A 19,463-nucleotide genomic window follows, 5' to 3' on the forward strand; every position below is an offset into this window, starting at 1 on the left:
CCATCACTTAACCTCTTCAAGCCTAACTTGTTCATCTTTAGGATGGATTGCTAATAGTCTTCTTTACTAGGTTGTTGAGCCAAAGATTTGGTACATTTGCCCCATTAACTATTACCTGTTGAAATTATCATCCATGTGCTTGTACTGAAATTTGCCAGAGAGGCAACAACTTACAGCAAAACTAAACTCAAAAGCCAAGTCTCCCGACCATTGCTCTTTCTGAGCTAATCATCAGTTTACAGAGAAGCAGTCCTCATTCTAATTTTGTAATTTTGAAGACGTATTGTTTTCCCTGTCATCTTTGGCAGACCACACAAATGGGTTCTGGTCTGTGAGCATCCCTAAACACGGAGTTTAAAAGTGTACGGAGCGGGGCCACCTGTCTGAGCAGCCCCAAGACAGGCTGTGTCCTACTCACTTGTGTGTTCCAGTTGCCCATTTCTGCCTCCAGCAAACAGGTCCACACATCTGCCCTGTTGGGGTGGAGGGCTTGATTTTAATAGTATTTTCTTCCATTTGTAGAGTGCTTCCCCCATTCAGGCCCTCTCTTCCAGGCACTTCATGTTATTGTCATTTACTCCTAAAATTCTGAATCCCCTAACAGTATCCTTATTTTAAAGAGGAGAAGAAAGACTTAAAAGATGAGGCTTAGAGATTTAAGTCTTGCAAAGTTGTGAAGATGCAATCTGTGTCCCACCTGCGTTCCTCACTGTTGGGGCCTTTCTGTTTAACTCTTTCATGGCCTACATCTCGGGGCATATTCTGCTTAACTAAGGTCTTGCTATACTGGGTGTTAAAATGTTTTAAATTTAAATTTAATACCCCTATTTGTGAAGGTACCATTTTGTAATAGGGAAATTGTTACCTCTTTTCAGCACTTGCTATGTTACCAATAGAAGACAACTTGTAACATGATAATGTGTGCTGCTACCATATTAGTTCTTTTAAATATACTCTGGAAACTCTGATAACTTTAATTTCTGTATAAACCAGATATCTAATTGTAAAACTTTGCATAGGTTCTCGTTTTGTTTTGCCTTTTGTTTTGTTTTGTTTTTTGTTTTCAACTAAAGAAATCAGGCTTCTTGTTTCTGATTATTGTAATTAAAAATGTGGTATGTGTCAGGGCAGGTGGGTGGCTCAGTGAAAGTGTCTGATTTGGGCTCAGGTCATGATCTCATTGGTCATGAGTTCAAGCCCTGCATTGGGTTCTGTGCTGACAGTATGGAACCTGCTTGGGATTCCCTGCCTCCCTCCCTCCCCCTCTCTCCCCCCATCTCTTGTGCATTCATGCTCTGTCTCAAAATACTTTATTAAAATGCAGTATGTATAAAATCATTCTGGCTAACTTTAATGAGCCTCGCTGGATAGGATTATTCAAAGTTGTATTGTCAATCCAGGGCCTTTCCACTAGAGGGCAGTAAAAACAAAGTTGTCCTGAATCTTTTCTAACTTAATTTCCAATAGATAGGGATATTGAGTTTATTAAAAGTGACTCAACTTCTTTTTTTTTATCCTAGGCAAAGTTGGATATTGCATTTGGAACACACCATACGTAAGCAAATTTTTTTTGAAATGGGGAGGGTATGATTTTAGTAGAGCAAAGGATGCTTTTCTAAAAGTGCCCTTAAAGGAACTTAGGGCTGACAGTTTTGCCAAGGGGGGAAAAAGCTATCAGTAAGGAAGTAGAGACAGTGGAACTGTTCACTGTCTCAAGACAAAGTCCTTGGATTCTGGCTCTCAACATGAAAGTCTGAATCCATGATGCGGTCTCTGCTTTCTTTCTGTTTAGGGCATTTCTTACAGCCAACTGGGGGGTGGGGAATAGATTATGGTTGTGTGGTCCGTGGTTATGGATGACTGTACGTGTCAGTCATGTTCCTGTGGATTCCACAACTTAAAAAAGGTCTGGTGATTGCTTAAGATGCTGAGTTGCATTCAATAGAATATTGTTAGGTCAGCTGTGATGAAAAGAAAAACTATTCTACAAAGTTGACGGGAGAAGCTGATGCCGTCTCTGCTCAAGCGCTATCAGAAACTTGTTTTGGAATAATTTTGAGACTTTATAAACTAGACAAGAAAAGCTTCTGTTACTTCCTACCTGACATGTGTCTAATGATCAGTTTGACTCCTGTTTTGCTGAGACTTTTTACATATTCTATAAATAAGAAAAATATATGGTTGTCCCTGTTTGTATAAATCACATTTTGCTAGAAAGCGTTTTCAAAAGAACAGGACAGAGCCGCCTCTTCTAGACCAGCGGTGGAAATGGCTTGGTGTTGCAGATGTAGTCCTTCAGGTATCAGTCTCTAGGGTGGCAAGCAATCTCCTAAGAGGAATTAGCCCTCAGTCTTGGTATGACCATTGTTTTCTTGATGTTATGGTGACTTGAAATAAGGACGTCTGTTCACCATTCTTTGGCAAAGTACAGTTTGAAGCATACGGTCTATCTTAAAATAGAACCATAGCAGGAAGAATGGAGCCATTTTTTAAGAGGATACATATCGGCCCTCCATTATCTGCTCTTAGATGCCCTTGGATAAATGTTATTTACCAACTATCCCTAATCAGTAGCCTGTAACGGGACAGGGTTTGAGGATTATTGTGAACTTAAGCATTTAGCTCAGGTATAAATTACTCATATAGCATCCTGTGAGCTCAGTGCTAATTTCAGCAAAAAATAGACAATAGCCTTGAATAGACTGAATAGGCATCTTAGGCTCCCCGCTCTGCATCACGAGAGACCTGAGTGGTGGATGGCAGTTGTCACCCTGTCATGGGTAGGCAATTCTACCAGTAATGGATTGCACCAAATGGATCCTAGTCCATTGCCCTTAGCTGGAACCCTAGCATTAAATACAGATTCTAAAATACTGTTACTCACTCGGGCCCTGGATGTGATTTACTAGGTCTTTAGTGCCAGCTTTCTGCCCTGGCCACATGTTCTCTGCCAGCAGTTGGCATTTCATGGGCATCATCACACTGCACCTGCACGCTGAGGAGGAGGGGAGCCTACGAATTCCATCTTCCTTTCTTTCCTTTCCTTTCCTTTTTTGTAAGTTTGAGAGATTGAGCAGGGGAGAGGCAGAGGAGAATCCAGGCAGGCTCCAAGCTGGCAGCTTAACTGACGAAGCCACCCAGGTGTCCCAAACCCATTTTAAGTTTTAATTCTCATTTGTTCACTGCTAAAATTGACCTCATTTTTTTCTTTGGTCTTTTCCTTCCCCATCCCCCCCCCCCCCCCCCCCCCCGCTACACACTTAGCAGGTTACACTCCACAGAGTTGCTCACTTGGAGTGGTAAATGCCTAGAGAAGTAATGACAACAGAGCCCTTCCCAGACACATGGTCTGTGTAGTTTATATTAAGATGCCAGTATCTCTAGGAGATTAAAATTGTCTTTTTTTTTAACTCAGGTCTTAGTGACTTTCAGTGACTCATTTAAAAAATTCTAAAGAGGGGTGCCAGGGTTGCCCAGTCAGCGAAGCATGTGACGCTTGATCTTGGCTAAGGCTGTGATCTCACCGTTCATGAGTTAAGCCCTGCATCGGGCTCTGCCCTCCTGGCGCAGAGTCTGCTACGGATTCTGTGTCTCCTCCTTTCTGCCCCTTATCTGCTTGTGTGCTCACTTTGTCTTTCGAAATGAATAAACTTTAAGAAAAAGTTTTTCAGGCATTCATTAAATACCTGTTATATTGAAATATGGTTCTCGTGTCTTGGGACTTAATAGTTCTCGCAGCTCGTAGTGTTTTGGCGAGAGAGGGGAAAACCTAGGATTTAGAAACAGGAAACCTTCCGGCTTGTGTGGTGCTGGGGTATAAAGTGCCTCCCCAACTTGACAGTGTGTAGTTACCACAGTAAACAGGAAATAGTCTTTGAGATGACATTCACTTCAGCAAGCATGCATTGACCATGTACTGTGCACAAGGCATCTGGAGAGGACCACAATGTAGCCCCTGTCATAGTCCTGTTAGGTACAATAAACATTCTTGCTCCAGGTTTCTGCAGGATGCCACGCAGTCCCAGGGCCTGTCACCCAGTGCTTTAGAATTCGGAAGCTTTTCAATGTCCCCCAGAGCTGGGAGGAAAAATGCCTCTGGCCCTGAGAATCCACAGCAGGGAAGGAGGGCAGCCAAAGCAGCTGGCCAGTGAATGTCTCCACCTAACTGGGAGCCAGTGGCAGACTGTGGGGTGGGCAGGGCACCTCTCTCTGCTGGCAGCTGTAGCCAGGCCTCCCGGCACACATGACTTCCTGCTTCATCTTGCCTAGACCACACTGTCCCAGCCAGCCGTCCGTTCACACACCGGTTGTGTGAAGGATCTGTGGCCCGTTCTTCCCTGTTGAAGCCGTGCCCAGTGAGATGATCCAGGCACAGGGGATCCAGACAGGCCCTTTGGACTCATTGGGGAACCTTGATCATTCCCATTACCTTCTAGCCATAGACCGTGTGGTTGCAAGCGGAGACTGCGAGAGCCTCCGGGACGGGTGTGAGGGCTGTGCTGTGGAGCCTCTGGAAGGCCTGGCACACGGGCTCTGCGTAGCTCTGTCGTCTCGCCCCTTTACAGGAACGGTTTCAGATTGGGGAATTGTCCCTCTTGCTTCCCCCACAACTTCCCAGATAGTATGTAGGTCAGCATTTCTCCAAGGGTGCTCTCATTTCTTCTACCTTATCCATTTTCGTGATTTTATTAGTTTATGCCATTTTGTTTGAGGAGGATCTGGGTCCCCTCAGATTAGTTCAGGATTCTGTTGGGTGGGATTCACTGACAGCAGTACATGATTTTCCTGATAATTGATGCCTTGATTAATGGAAATATTTGTGAAACTTCCATCTTGAATTCATAACTGGTCGTCGTCTTAATTACAGTCAGCTGCTAACTTGGCAACTGTGTATGTAAATCTGCCCAGATTTCGGGGAGCACGTTTCATAAATGGAGGAAAGATTGGTTCAGCAGCTGTCAGTTCTCCAGCTTTGCATTAACTTACTGTTTGCTGGCTTGGGTTAAATTCTCATTTTGCCCAGAGCTATGTATCTCCTCTTTTCTTTGCCATACCTTCTTATGCTGACCCTATCCTGTCCAAGTATTCGCGTTATTTGGAGAGAACCAGTGGTCCATTTTGCCCCCCATGCCTGAACTGACATCAGTAGGTATTGAGGAGCATTTTGGCCCCAATGCATAGAAGGTGGAGCTACTGCCTTGCGGAGTCGCTAGTTATATTGAGAGAACTTAGGTTCCTGAAATAATTAGGAAACATTGGGAAGCCAGGAAGCCTCCTGAAGTAGTAGTAGATGACGTAATAAAGCAACGAAGGAGTCGTGGAAATACACTTGTGGGAGAGTTGGTTTCAAGAATGCATGTTAGTTACGTTTTCTTCTCGCAACAACACCACAGCAAGGAAGGGGTTGATCCTTCACTTTGTAAGTGAAAAACTGAGGTACACTGAATGACTTCCTAGGATCATACAATCTCCAACTGATGAATGGAGCTAAAGTCTCCCAGCTTCAAATAGAAAGCGGTTTGTTTCCTGTTCCTTCTCTTGCTGGAATTAAGAGAACTCTGATGACTGGAGGCCTGGGGAAGGAAGGCCCACGGCAAAGGGAGGACTCAAACCTGGGTCTGACTTGAGTAAATGAAGTACAGGAAAGCCTTATTTCAGGCTAGACACATTGGTGAAGAAGTGTGGCGTCTGTGGAGTGTGAGAAAATGTCAGTCCTAGGACAGTGAAGCATTTAAAGTCCGTCCCACATTAGAAAAGACCATGTACATTTCAGTCTATTACACGTGTCCATACTCCCGTGCTGAAACAAGAGTTACTTAATTATCTACGGTGTATTTTAGAATTTCTAACTTGATTACCATTTCTTAAAAAACGCTAGCCATGATGTAGTGGGAGATGGTGACCATACTTTGAAAACCACCGGACAAGAAGATTCCCATTGTCCCAGATAGTAGCATATAATGCTGAATAGATAAAGGGCCAGACTGGAGGGGAAGGGCTCAAAGTCTCAGGATTGGCCATGTGGGTGGGACATAGCAAAGGTTCACTTGTCAATACTCTGAGCATTTTGGAAGGTGGTTTTCTACCCACCACTTAAGTAGACTTGGATTTTAATGTGTAGAAGAAATGAAGATTATAAGTATTAGAAGCTTGAGGAACAGAAGAGTTTAAAAATTCCTTTAGCCATGATATCTGCACTGAAAAATAGTACGTGTTTTGAAAGTAGCATTAATGCCTTTGTTCTCTTCTGTTTTTAAAGGAAAATGATGTTACTGCTGTATGAAGAAGGCCTCCGGGTTGTCATACATACCTCTAACCTCATCCGTGCAGACTGGCATCAGAAGACTCAGGGGTTTGTGGGCTTCTGTTTACTTCACGGCAGTGGCTGTGGGTGGCATTCACTTTATTCTGCTATTGTGTTTAACAAAAAAACAAAAAAAACACCCACACATGTGGCATAAAAAAGAGACCTACACAGAAATAGTATTTTACTACCTCCCTTCAGCTCCACTCTCTTGAGGTAACGGGTGTTAACAGTTTAGTACATACACATCCATGACGAATATATATGTAAATGTACTTTTAAATGGGATTACACACTCAACAGCCAAGCACAGGGAGCAAGCCTGTGCAAAGGATCTGAGGCAGGAAAGACGGTATAAAATGGAAGGTGTGAACCCATTATTTTTCTGGTGAGACCCATCAGTAACTTCCTTGGTCTCCATGAACCCTTTTCCCCACTTGTACTCTGGCTTGTCATTTCCCAAATGGTATTGAAGGGAAACTTCATGGTTAATCATATGCTGAAAACTTCTCCTCATCCCCAGTTTATTTTTCCGTAAAAGAAAGCTAAATTGGTATCTTTTTAGAGCCTTTAATAGGTTCATATAGTTGTGAATCTCCAAGAGGAAAAACTGACTTTTTTGTTGTTCTTTGGTTTTTGTGTTTTTGTTACCAACTCTGTCCTTGGTATACTCAGGCTAGATCTGGTCTTTTGAGTTCTTTTTAAAAGAGGGGCTTGGTTTTTTTTCTGTTTTAGTAACTTGCCCAAATCAAGTTCTAACTATTCTCCCTCTTGGTAAACTCTTGATTGTGGCTGGCTTTGATTTCCATTTGTTTACGTCATTTTGTACATCTCTGCTTTCTCTGGGGTTAGAAGAAAGTCCAGGATTCATCTGGCCTCTTCCAGGGTCTGCGTGTCCTTTACTCTCCTCCTCTGCCTTCTCGTCCTCCCCGTTACCGCCCAGGCTGGGCTAGAGCTCTTAGCTCTGGCAGAGCCCAAGTCACACCGTAGGTTGAACTGAAATACAGGACCTTCCAGCCTCCATCCTATGGGTTTGCTTCAACCCCAGTGCCATGTAGAACAATGGTACCCTCTCTCCTTTTACTGCCTTCAAGTTGGAAAGACAGGCTTTTCCCTGAGCCCGACATCCCTAGTTCTCTCTCTTCACTCTTTCCCTGCCACGGCAAGTGGCTTAGAGCCCCATCACCAGTGCCTGATAGTTCTCCTGTAAACGTGTTCTAGTTTCTGAGTGTCCCATTTAATTGCATTTTGAGAAGCATATTTTAATTCCAACTGGTTCAGGGTGGAGGGCATCCCCATGGTCTGTAAAAGCCTCAGCCACTGGGTTTGAGGTCAACTATGCCTTTGCCACTCCTAGAGCTTCTGAGCTGCTGGGTTGGGTTTTTGAACCCATGAGTCATATGGAGTTTGTGAAGTTGGCCTGTGTGGCTCAAATAATCCTACCTGTGGCCTCCAGCTTATTTTGGAGAGAGAAGCTTGAGCCATGTTCTTTAGGTCTCTCCAGGATGGCTGCTCTGGGGAAATGGATTAAGGGTAAGGATTTGGGTATTCGGATTTTTTTCCTTTAAAATTTTTTGGGGGCACCTGGGTGGCTCAGTAGGTTGAGCGTCTGACTCTGCTCAGGTTGTGATCTCACAGTTTGTGGGTTCGAGCCCCACATTGGGCTCTGTGCTAACAGCTCAGAGCCTGGAGCCTGCTTCAGATCCTGTGTCTCTAAAATATTGGATATATAGAGGAGTCCCTCTCTAAAAATAAACATTAAAGACAATAAAATTTTCTCTAAAAAAATAGTTTTATTTTCATTTAACTTTTTAAATTGAGCAGGTAATAGTTTCTATTGTTTAAAACTTAAAGTACCAAGGGTATGAAATCTTTCAACTTCCCTCTGCCCACCACCTCTGAGTAGGGTAATGTTACCTCATGTTTAGTCTAGATTCTGGTCTCTCAAACTTGCATTTTTGTGTTGTGGGTTGTAATTTTTGTAAGACATTTAAAAGCAGTCCTTTTGTGTAACCTTCATGATGGTTCTAGTAACACTCTGCTGATCCTTTTCTGCTGTACAGGTGTTCCAGCCACCCTTTCAGCTGCTGCTTGGTCTGCCTGTTAATTTCTCACATTTAAAATTATTTGGCCCATAATGATTTCACATCTTACTTGGTAAAGTGCTAAAAACACTTCACATCTCAGTATCCTGGGTTAGTAAGTTGTCATCTGTCAAGTTCCTCATCCACCCAGACACCAGAGAGTGAACCTCTAATCTGGCAGGAGCCCACCAGGTTGTGGGCTCTGAATTGCTATTTGTGACGGAGAGACTTCTTCATCCAGCCCAGTGGGCTCATTTTACACAGAGAGGCAGGTGCTCCCGGAAGGCCTTGGCCTGACCCCAAATGACCCAGATCTGGCCCCAGAACCTGGGCTACAGTCCTTGTCACACGTGTTACCCCTTGTACAAGGGGTCTTCTTGAGGTGGGAAGGGAAGGTATGACCTGCTACCCTGCCAGAAATATGTGCAGAGTTCAGAAGACATGCAGCCAGGGTCCTTGCGGTTCTGGATGCTTCCTGCCCTGGGGGCCTTCATCTCGCTGCAGGTCTCCTTTGAGGGCGGCCGGTGAAAGGAATCGGGTAGTTTCTCTTTGGGCTTAATGGGATAATAAATGGGATTAAATATGGCTCAGTGGGATAGCTGCTGGAGGGGAAAAGCAGGGACAGCAAATAGATCCTCAGTACTTGTGTAAGCCTGACGTTGGTCATAACCTCCGGTGTGAAGCACACGTGTCCTGTGAGGCAGGACGGCTGACGTGGTTTTGCAGTTGAAACTGAGCGCAAGAGGTTTGAAGCCCTACTTGTCTGTGATCTGTCCTGGAGCACTTCACAGAAGGGTGGGGTTTAGATACGCTTTTCCCACTTGTGGGTGTAATATAAAAGTTTGGGAGAAGGGCTTTGTTTTCCTTTTGAAGAGAATTGATGAAAGATGTGTTTAATATTTTGCTCACTAGATAATTTCAAAGTCTGAGGTCAGTGTAAACGTAGCATCATTAAATGTGGTGTCACTCCTTCCAGACACCAGGAGAGTACAGGATATGAAAATATCTCCAACTGCTGTGGCATACACATCATGAAAAGGAGTTTCCTTACTAAAATCGGATTTGTATACACGTTTTTCTTCGTGTAGATGACTTTTCCGTTTGGCTGAAGAGCTGCGTTGGTGTAGCTTGCTGGGTCACCACAGGTGGTGTGGATTTACTACAGCAACTAGAAGAGCTATCACCTGTGTTGTCACCAGGCCTTAGCAGTGCGGAGGTGGGGCTGGGGGCAAAGATAACGGTGTGGAGCGAGAGGAAGCATAGAGCATTCGGTTGTGAGATGTGGGCAGAGGCCAAATATTCTGGGTTCCTAAGTTCATGGTGAGGTGTTAAATTGAGAAGCATTCTGAATACGATGGAAGCCACTGGAGTGGGTGTGAGGGGATCTGTGCTTCCTGTTTCCTCAGGATCCATCTACTTACCGTGTGGACACAGCCGATGAGATTTGCCTCTTCCTTAGGGTGAATGTGCAGTCAGCACGCGATACCATTGTGTTCAGTTGCATTCCTGTTGTTTTTTTCTGTTCCAGAATATGGTTGAGCCCCTTATACCCACGAGTTGTCCACGGAACCCACGGATCTGGAGACTCGACAACACATTTTAAAGCCGATCTTATCAGCTACTTAATGGCTTATAATGCTCCTTCTCTCAAGGAGTGGATAGATGTTATCCACGAGCATGATCTCTCTGAAACCAAGTACGTATCGTTTAGCAATTTGGGGTTCTTAAAGTAGGTGAATACCTTGAGAGCCACATGGTGTCTGTACTGCAAGGGCCTTGGAAAGAGGTAGAATGGTATTTGGCTGTCCTTTATAATATGAGAGCAGATTGTCTCCGTGTCTGTGTCTCCTAGATCTGAGGCACTGAAGTGGATGCCAGTAAATCGTGCTCACCATCAGCCTCCCTCTGGAGTATCTGAAAGTCACTTATTTCTTTGCCTGGTACCTTAAACCTTGTGAATGTTCCACCATGATGTGACGTTCTTGAAAACTCATTTGAGTATCAGTTACTATTCTGAGGAGGCATCTGAAGAAAATAGGTGGTCTCAGAACATTTCGTGATTACATTAGTTTTATGTGAATTTTGTGATTTGGGGGTCTACAAATCCCATCACTGTGCTCTATTAACTTGCATTTTATATCCTTTTAGTGTTTATCTTATTGGATCAACCCCAGGACGCTTTCAAGGAAGTGAAAAAGATAATTGGGGACATTTTAGGCTTAGGAAGGTAACAGAATTTTTACTATTTTAACTTGTTCTTTTAACTTACATTTTTCCTTTATAATTACATTTTGATGGCAGCTTCATAATAGCACAATTCTGAGTGAACTTGATCAGTTGATTGTAGTTCTCGGTGATTACTTGCACCTTAATGTCTTGCCGCCTCTTTTAGAAGTGTAGACTGCTCTAAATGGCAAAAGCATAAGGACTTTGTTAGTTTTTATTTCATAAAGAGACCTCTCGTTTATTCAGCTATTGTAGTTTTGGATTGTTGTCAGCATGTAAAGGATTTTTAACATGACAAATTCAACCAAGAACAGAAAAATACTATTGAGTAAAGGCTACAGCTGTGCTAGCGTGTATTTTGTTTACTAACCAGTCCCTGTAAGAGTTAACGACAAAAGTGGCATTTGCTGCTGCTATGAAAATGAACAAAGAAAAGTCTTCACCAAATTAAAGCCACAAGCAAGTTAAACATTAAGGTTTTCTTCATCTCTGTTTAGGAGATGTAGTACTGACATTAATGAACCTGAAGTGGCTTTCTTAAAAGCTTCACCTTTTTCCGTGAACTGTTTGTCATGTGAGAATTAGCCTTGGTTAATGACACTTTAATTTGCTTTTTTGAATTGAGACCACAGCTGCAAGCAGGTGAGGTCTTGAAGCCAAGAGAAGCCTAGAGAAGGCATTAGAGCCTACTAAGTCCATAGCTTTGAGGTAGATCCCCATACCTGGGCTCAAATCCTCACCTATGAACAAGTCCTGTGACCTGACTCTCGTCTATAAAATGGGTATAATAACAATACCTCACACAGAATTTCGCAAGGGTTAGACGAAATAGAGAACGCAAGGCCCGCGTTGAACGTTCACTGTGCTGGTTAGCGGTTACCAGTTTGTGGACTGATGGTTGCGACAGGCTAGATTCTTGTACACATTGTCGAGGATCACAGTCTTCCTGGAAGATAAAGAGCATCTTAGAGTTTTCAGACCATTTCTCACACACAAGCTCATGTTGCATCACAGCTGCCTTCCAGGGAAGACGGGAATGATCAGACTTCGGTTCCACTGACCTGTAAATGGACGCACGGGGACACGTCCAGGGCTATGTAGCCAATGAGGGGCTGAGCACCGGAACAGAAAGTGGGTCCTGGAGCTTACCGTTCGGGCCTGTTGCTCACACCATGTTGCCTTAGGGTGGAAATTGAGACCTAGGCTTTTGGGCAAGTGTGTTTATAAATATTAATGTCTCAGCTGTGTTAAAATACTACATATTAAACTAAGCAATCAGAATACGGGCTTCATTTTTCTTCAGCCTCTAGGTAATAACTCTGTATGTGTTTAAGTAGTTAAAATTTCCAAATGTTTTTGAACTGTTTCTGTAGCTTTGCAGATCACACACCTGCAGTGCTTAAGGTGGTCTGTATATATGTAAACATATTTTTTTTTTTACAGCATCACCATGTGGAGCCCAAGTGTTAAATCTCTTTCAATTGATAGGAGTCAAAATACCCAATAGCTTTTATTTTTTAAGTATTAAACAGTTATTTCAAAGCAAGATCCCATTTCATATGGCAGGCTGGTGATTTATCTGACATTTCTACATTTTTCTTTAAAAAAAAAATGGTTTTACTTTAATAAAATCATGGAGTTTTGGAAGAATGCTTCTATCCACCTACTCCATTAAAATATTTTTAGTACTGAAAGAGTATTTTCCAAAGAAGAAAAAGTGTGAGGATGAAATTGATCTCTAATATTTTCAGCATTTTTCTATTGATTGCATTCCAAGGACAGAAAGCTGTGTTCTGAGTTGTTAAACCTTTTCTGTTGACAGCTTCTGAAAGAGCATGCCTCATCCATACCTAAAGGAGAGTCTTGGCCAATAGTAGGTCAGTTTTCAAGCATTGGCTCTATGGGAGCTGACGAATCAAAATGGTTGTGTTCGGAGTTTAAAGAAAGCTTGGTGACCCAGGGGAAGGAGAGCAGGACCCCAGGGAAAAGTGCTGCTCCCCTCCATCTGGTGAGTGCTTTTCCCGCTCCAGGTAGAGGTGTGTGTGTGTGTGTGTGTGTGTGTGTGTTTGCTAGTCCAGGAGAAGAACGAGAATCCGTCCTCCTCATGCAGGTTTTCTTCCATGAGTCTGGGGTGGAAATGGCAGCACGTTAGCACCAGCACTGGTGATCAGGTGGCCCTGGCGTCATCTAGTGCTGGGAGTGTGCTGCTTCAGCCACAGATGAACCTGTGATTTTTCATTCCTTCAGGTTTTCAAGCAAAAGAAAACATAGTTGCTAAAGCATTGCCAACAGAATGATGAGTATTAGAGACTTTTGAATACACAATTTTGCACTGAACGCTGCGTGAACTTGGTATTTTTGAGGGAAGAGTACTCAAACCGAAGTGGTTTTTTTCCGTCAAATATATATACTTCCTGTAGTTGACTAGAAGTTCAATTTTTTCATAAGATGAAACTTTTTAAAAATTTAAAGTAACTTTTTCAAATTTTGTAAAAGAAATATTTCTAATGGAGACTTTCATTTTCTTAGAAACATTCCTTTTAAGAAAGTTTCTTTGATGTACATTATGAGTTTGTTCTGTCTTTCCTTTGTTTTTAGATCTACCCTTCTGTGGAAAATGTGCGGACCAGCTTAGAAGGCTATCCCGGTAATTAATGGAAACCGTCTGAGTTGAAATTTTTGTGTTTATTTCATACATGCCCTGGTAAACTTTTTAACACAGGTAATAAAAATGCCATTCTTCTGGAGAAAAGCACTGATAAGAAATTTAGAGACTATTTTCCCCGAACTGACTAAGGATCATAGAAATGTGTACTACTGAGCGCTGCCATGTTCCAACGATGGTACCATGCAGTTGGGCCATTTGGGTAGGTTAATAGTAACTCTTGGAGTACTTTCTGTTCTCGTTGCTACAATAAGGTGGTCACTTCTGCCAGCAGTGGGGGGCTTGTCCTAACAAATAAAACCACCTTTCCCTGCTGCATCCTGCCTTTCCAGAGAAATTCTAACATGCCTTTCTCTGATCTCTCCATATCTTCCCTGCTTGTGTCTGTGGCTCTGTGTGGTTCTTCCAGTTTTGAATCCCAGATACAGATATGTTTAAGGTCCAAAACTTCTGCTTAATCTTGGGATGCACCTTTGTTGTCACATAGTTGATATCTGTACTTTCTAAAGCACTTCATCTGTAAGTGTCTGGATGATTTTGTAGGCAACTTTCAACCTTGTTCGCGACTTCTCTTGCATAGTGCTGGACGGCGAGCTTTTATGTGGAATCCAAAGCCCTTCAGATAGCACATTCAGGAGGTGATAACCAAAAACCCAAGCAGTGTTTGCCTCTGGAAAAAGGAAACCGGATTGGCATTTGCTTGTGGCTGGAAACAGAATGCTCAGAATTAGACTAATTTAGTCCATTTATTGCTTGTAATACTAGATACAACTCTGCCAGAAAAGGCTTGGTAAGGTTTGGAGTGTATCAGCTTTGTGTAATGGCCAAACCAAAGTTATTATAACAGGACTCAAGCACATGATGATGTGTCGGTTTGTCTTGTCCTTTGTCAGCTTCTAATACGTTGGATCCATTCAAAATGTACTTCTTAATGGGGGAAAACATGGTATTTTCAATAAAGCTATTTCATAACTGGTCCTGAATAGGTTTTTAGTTTTGTGCAGTAGAGGAATCGACATCCCTTATTTGATGAGTCAAGAGAAATTTAAAGCTTTCTTTGGAGATAGATTACTTACGGGGAAGTTCTAATATGTGTTTGCAGAGTCACTGGTGGATCTACAATGGTACTTTCTGCCTTTAAAACATGAACAAAAATAGTCTACTAATTGTGTTTCCACTTGGAACTGTATCTTTTTTTTTTTTTAAGTTTATTTTGAGAGAGTGTGTACAATCAGGGGAGGGGCAGAGAGAGAGAGAGACAGACAGACAGACAGACAGACCATCCCAAACAGGCTCCATGCTGTCAGCATGGAGCCCAACATGCAGGGCTCAAACTCACGAACCGTGAGATCATGACCTGAGCTGAAACCAAGAGTTGGGAACTTAACCGATGGGCCACCCAGGTGCCGCTGGAACTGTATCTTTATTTCCTATGCAAGAATAGGGCTTTTAGAATTCCTTTTTAAAAACTTCACTGTTCACTCAACATGTTAATTTTATTGATGATTCCATTACATTTGTGAGAATGTTAATACAAACTCTGCTTAGAAAGGGCAGAGGGTAAAAGGTGAAGGAAGCAGGAGGACCGCGTCTTGTCCTAATCTACCTCCCCAGCTGACCTGTTCTTGGGCCAAAACGGAGATGCTCCAGACCAGAGTGGGGGCAAGGATTTCTCACCTTCGTGAGGACTGCAGGATAGGCCAGGATTTTTTATATAGTTTTTGTAACACTTCAAATCTGTGCTGTTAGAGATGTTAAATTACCACCCCTGAGTGATTAAATAATACCTTTCTCTTTTCAGGGCATAAACATTTATATGTATCCCTAAGAAAGGAAACCCCACTGAGGGAGCACACCTAATACAAGTATAGACCTTTTTGGGGTTCCTGGGTGGCTCAGTCGGTTAAGCATCCGCCTTAGGCTCAGGTCATGATCTCGCGGTTTGTGGGTTCGAGTCCCGTGTCAGGCTCTGTGTTGACAGCTCAGAGCCTGGAGTCCGCTTTGGATTCTGTGTCTCCCTTTCTCCCTGCCCACTCCCCCCAACCCCCCAGCATACTCATGCTCTGTCAATAAATATTAAAAAAAAAAAAAAAGTTAAAAAAAGGTTTGTTTTTTTTTTTTAATAATAATAAAATAAGACAAGTATAGACCTTTTTTTTTCCAAGTACTGTTCCATGAGATGAAATAGGAAGTGGTTTGTTTTTTGTTTTGGGTTTTTTTTTTTTTTTCCAGTATTTACTATAGATTCCTAATGAAAGATCCTCAAGTTGTTTTCTGTAATACTTACTTTGTTTTCTTTTAAAAGCTGGTGGCTCTCTTCCCTATAGCATCCAGACAGCTGAAAAGCAGAATTGGCTCCACTCCTATTTTCAGTAAGTAATTGGTTTAGAATGTTGCTATTGTTTCTTTCGGAATAAGAACGTTATTTATTGTCAGTCTCATGTTTTAAAAAAGAACCTTACATAATGTAGCTATGTTTGTTTTTTTCATCTACATATGTTAGTGATAGAAATAATTTAAACAAGATTTTGAACACTATTTGGAATAGGTTTTTAATACCAAAGAGTAAAATTTATCCCTGTGAAGTTTCTATTTAAATACTGGAACTCAAAAAAAAAAAAAAAAAAAAAGATAATGTTGGGTAGTTTAGAATTTATGTAAGCAGCATTTTTTTTTTTCTAATGTTTATTTATTTTTGAGAGTGAGAGAGTGAGTGTGAGCAGGGGAGGGACAGATAGGGAGAGAGACACAGAATCTAAAGCAGGCTCCAGGCTTCGAGCTGTCAAGCACAGAGCCCGGTGTGGAGCTTGAACTCACAAATTACAGGATCATGACCTGAGCCAAAGTCGGACGCTTAACTGACTGAGCCACCCAGGTGCCCCGTAAGCAGCTTTTTAAAAAAAGTTATTTGAGTATAACTGTCAATGGTACATGAGTTACGGGTGTAGAACCTAGTGATTCGGCAGCATTGTTGCTCGTATTTCCAGAATGTAATTCTTCTGTTGGCACGTGCACGTACTGTGACTGCAGCTTGCGTAGGGTGAAACCCACACTGCTTTCTCCAGGATGTAGGATAGTACTTGGTTTGCTCAGTGGTTGAATGGCCAGGTGAAGGGAAGGTCTTTCGTCCCTCTCTTGTTCCAGGGTTGCACTTGCTCTGCGTGTTCTTGGCCCATCCAAGACACTTGTTCTGCGTGTTCTTGGCCCAGTTTCTTGCTTGCTTCAACGGGTGTTAATTACACCACACCACACAGTTGGAAACAAAGGCAGATTGCATCTCGGTAGCTCATAGTGTAACTTGGTGTCCCCTTGTGGGTCTCTTGGGAAGTTATTCCCTACAGAGGACATTCCCTTATGTTGAGCTCTTTTGACTATTCATTCAGGTGAATTTAATGATCCAGAAAACAGTCTACCTGATCCCAATTCTGACCTCAGTCTCTTCTCATGAGGAACCATGCTCTTTAAATTTGTAAGCAGAGATGGTCACCTCATGACATAGGTCCTTTTTCCCCCACAGAACCTCAGTCCTGCAGTATTGCACACCTAGAAACCAAACTCAGTTACATGGTCGTCATCCTTGGACTCCAGTGTTTCTGAATTATCCTCCGGCTTTTCAACATTGCTCTAATATTCATCTTGTTGGCTTTTTTCCCATTTTGTACTTTATTTCAAAAAACTTGTACTGAGCCTGTACTTAGTAATACGCTGTGGGAGCATGATTCCTGCTTTGGAGGAGCTCACAGCCCACCTAACAGACAAGACATGCAGATGGGCAGTTGAAGTCACAACTGAAGTAAATACGTATGTGAATATATGAGTCTTAATGGCAGAAAAGAGATCGGAAGGCTGTATACCAAGAGGTCACAGTGCTTTTTTCTGTTCTCTAAACAGTTTAATAAAACACCACAGGTTCTAGCACAGAACTGTGTAGTCACTTTTTAGATTACGGGATTTTGCTTTTCATGAAGTGTCCTAATAGGATTATGATGGGTTTATATTTTCTTATTAGTGATATATTTTTCCTGTCACTAGCAAATGGTCGGCTGAGACATCTGGCCGCAGCAATGCTATGCCACATATTAAAACTTATATGAGACTATCTCCAGACTTCAGTCAAATTGCCTGGTTCCTTGTCACAAGGTAAGTAGGCTTTATATTCTTGATGGGAAGAATTTTTAAAATGTGTTTGTAACTCCTGCTGTGAATACCGAATAGGTTTCCATTAGATTTCCAAAAGGTGGTGTTGTAAATGGTTAGTTTTCAAAGTGTGTGTATGTCTTCTGAGCCTTATTAAGAGGCCTGTGACTTCCCCTTCACAAAGCCTGTAATCATTGCCTGCTTTTAGGAGTCTTGAAGTTTTTAAGGTTTGCACAAAATTTGTGTTTACTCCTGTTTTTTAATACTTCAATAGTAGGAATTAGGCAAGTTAACAATTGAGGTAAATCCAGAACAAAAATGATGCGGTAAAACTAGTATTCCTTAGTTACTTTCTCTCAGAAAATTGACACTTGACCAATCCAGTCTCTTCCAATGCGGTTTTTTTTTTTTAATTTTTTAAAACGTCTTTATTATAATTTTCTTTAAGATTCACTTATTTAAATTCTGAGTTAGTATATTCCTAGAATTGTGCAATCATCACCATAATCTAATTTCACAATTTTCATTACCCTCTATAAGAAACTCGTTATTAAGCTTTTTTTATGTTCATTTTTATAGCAAGGTAGATTGTTGTGCTCTCAGAAAAAGAGAACTGGACTAGAACTTTAGTTCCTGACTCCTAGTCTGACCAAAGGCCATTAGGCATCTCTTAATGATTCAGTGACCCGATGATGTCAATGCGAATAATTAAGGTATGACTGAGTAAAATAATGTCTTTAACGAACAGACTTTGAAACAAAAGTTTAAGAATACTCAAGAAGAAACTTTGAAACAAAAGAGCCAGTTAGAAGCAAAACCAAGTTCCCTTCCTACTTTCTGGAAATTAGTGGCCTTCCTGGCTCAGGATCAGGAACAGTGACCTGAACTGTGTTTAGAGGTATACATTAGATGCAAGAGTGGGCTTCTGGACAGTTTGTGAGGCACCGTAGTGTAATAAAAATATGGCTCCTAAAAATTTAAGATGCTTTTCTATCATTTATTAGCTCTGTGAATTTGGGAAATTTATTTAATCTGTGTCCATTTCCTATTATATAAAATGGGCAAAGTAATGGGTGCCTGTCGGGGCGGTTAAGTGAAATGAGATATGCTAGAGGCTCAGTGCATATGACCTAATAGGCCCCAGGACACGACAGCTGTGGTTATGCTTGTCCAAGCTTCACCATCGAGACTGAAGGATGGCCAAGGGGAATTAGTATGCATTTCTTTGCTGTGGGTCTTTAAAGAGAAACTTTTTTTTCTTTAATTTTTTTAACGTTTGTTTTTTTTTTTGAGAGAGAGGCAGAGTGTGAGTGGGGGAGGGACAGAGAGGGAGACACAGAATCCAAAGCAGGCTGTAGGCTCTAGGCTGTCAGCACAGAGCCGAACTGTGGGGCTCGAACTCACAAACCCGGAGATCATGACCTGAGCCGAAGTCAGACACTTAACCAACTGAGCCACCTAGGTTCCCCTAAAGAGAAACTGTAGCTTGTGAAGAAGTAGGCTTCTTGATGGGGCGCCTGGATGACTCAGTTAAGCATCTGACTCTTGATCTCATCTCGGGTCATGATCTCACAGTCCCTGAGTTCGAGCCCCGCATTGGGCTCTGTGCTAACAGTGCGGAGTCTGCTTGAGATTCTGTCTCTCCTCTCTGCCCCTCCCTTCCTTGTGTGCACTCTCTCTCTCAAAATAAATAAACTGAAAAACTTTTTTTAAAAGAAGTAGTTTTCTTGGTTGTGCTCTTCCTGGGTAGAGAGGTCAGTGCCTGAGATGGATAGTGCCAGGGAGAACAGAGATCTGAAATGTATGTGTCCTCTGGGTAAGTGAGTATGAGATTTTTATTAATCCCTCCCACACTTGTATTTTACATAACACCCTTAAAGGTAAACTGTTCAAATATTCCTCAGTTAAGAGAAGTTATCAATATGCTACCTAGCCTTCTACAAAGCTAACCAATAAGGAAATAAATTTAGATATATTATGGACCCTTGAACATGATTCAGAGAAATTAGATATTGAGAGAGCTCACATTTTAATGTCAGCTCACCTG

At 42.1% G+C, this 19,463-nt stretch overlaps 1 protein-coding gene and 1 long non-coding RNA gene across 8 annotated transcripts in view; one reads left to right on the forward strand and one right to left on the reverse strand.

Moving 5' to 3' along the window:
* The window catches only part of TDP1 (tyrosyl-DNA phosphodiesterase 1), a 92,059-nt gene that overhangs the window by 14,376 nt on the left and 58,220 nt on the right, over positions 1–19,463 (forward strand). For all 7 annotated transcript variants that reach the window (XM_042944047.1, XM_042944049.1, XM_042944050.1 and 4 more), the window contains 8 exons: positions 1,521–1,555; positions 6,260–6,352; positions 9,917–10,084; positions 10,537–10,615; positions 12,437–12,622; positions 13,213–13,261; positions 15,585–15,651; positions 17,312–17,419. In XM_042944047.1, the coding sequence (XP_042799981.1) occupies positions 1,521–1,555; positions 6,260–6,352; positions 9,917–10,084; positions 10,537–10,615; positions 12,437–12,622; positions 13,213–13,261; positions 15,585–15,651; positions 17,312–17,419 (785 nt within the window). The remainder of the gene's footprint in view (positions 1–1,520; positions 1,556–6,259; positions 6,353–9,916; positions 10,085–10,536; positions 10,616–12,436; positions 12,623–13,212; positions 13,262–15,584; positions 15,652–17,311; positions 17,420–19,463) is intronic.
* Positions 6,288–15,647, reverse strand: LOC122223042. The gene is made up of 4 exons (XR_006204015.1): positions 15,567–15,647; positions 11,412–11,560; positions 10,658–10,794; positions 6,288–6,411 (listed from the first exon to the last, which is right to left on the reverse strand). It is a non-coding gene; the product is annotated as an uncharacterized LOC122223042 (long non-coding RNA).

This window comes from Panthera leo, chromosome B3 (assembly GCF_018350215.1).
Source record: "Panthera leo isolate Ple1 chromosome B3, P.leo_Ple1_pat1.1, whole genome shotgun sequence".
Classification (NCBI taxonomy): domain Eukaryota; kingdom Metazoa; phylum Chordata; class Mammalia; order Carnivora; family Felidae; genus Panthera; species Panthera leo.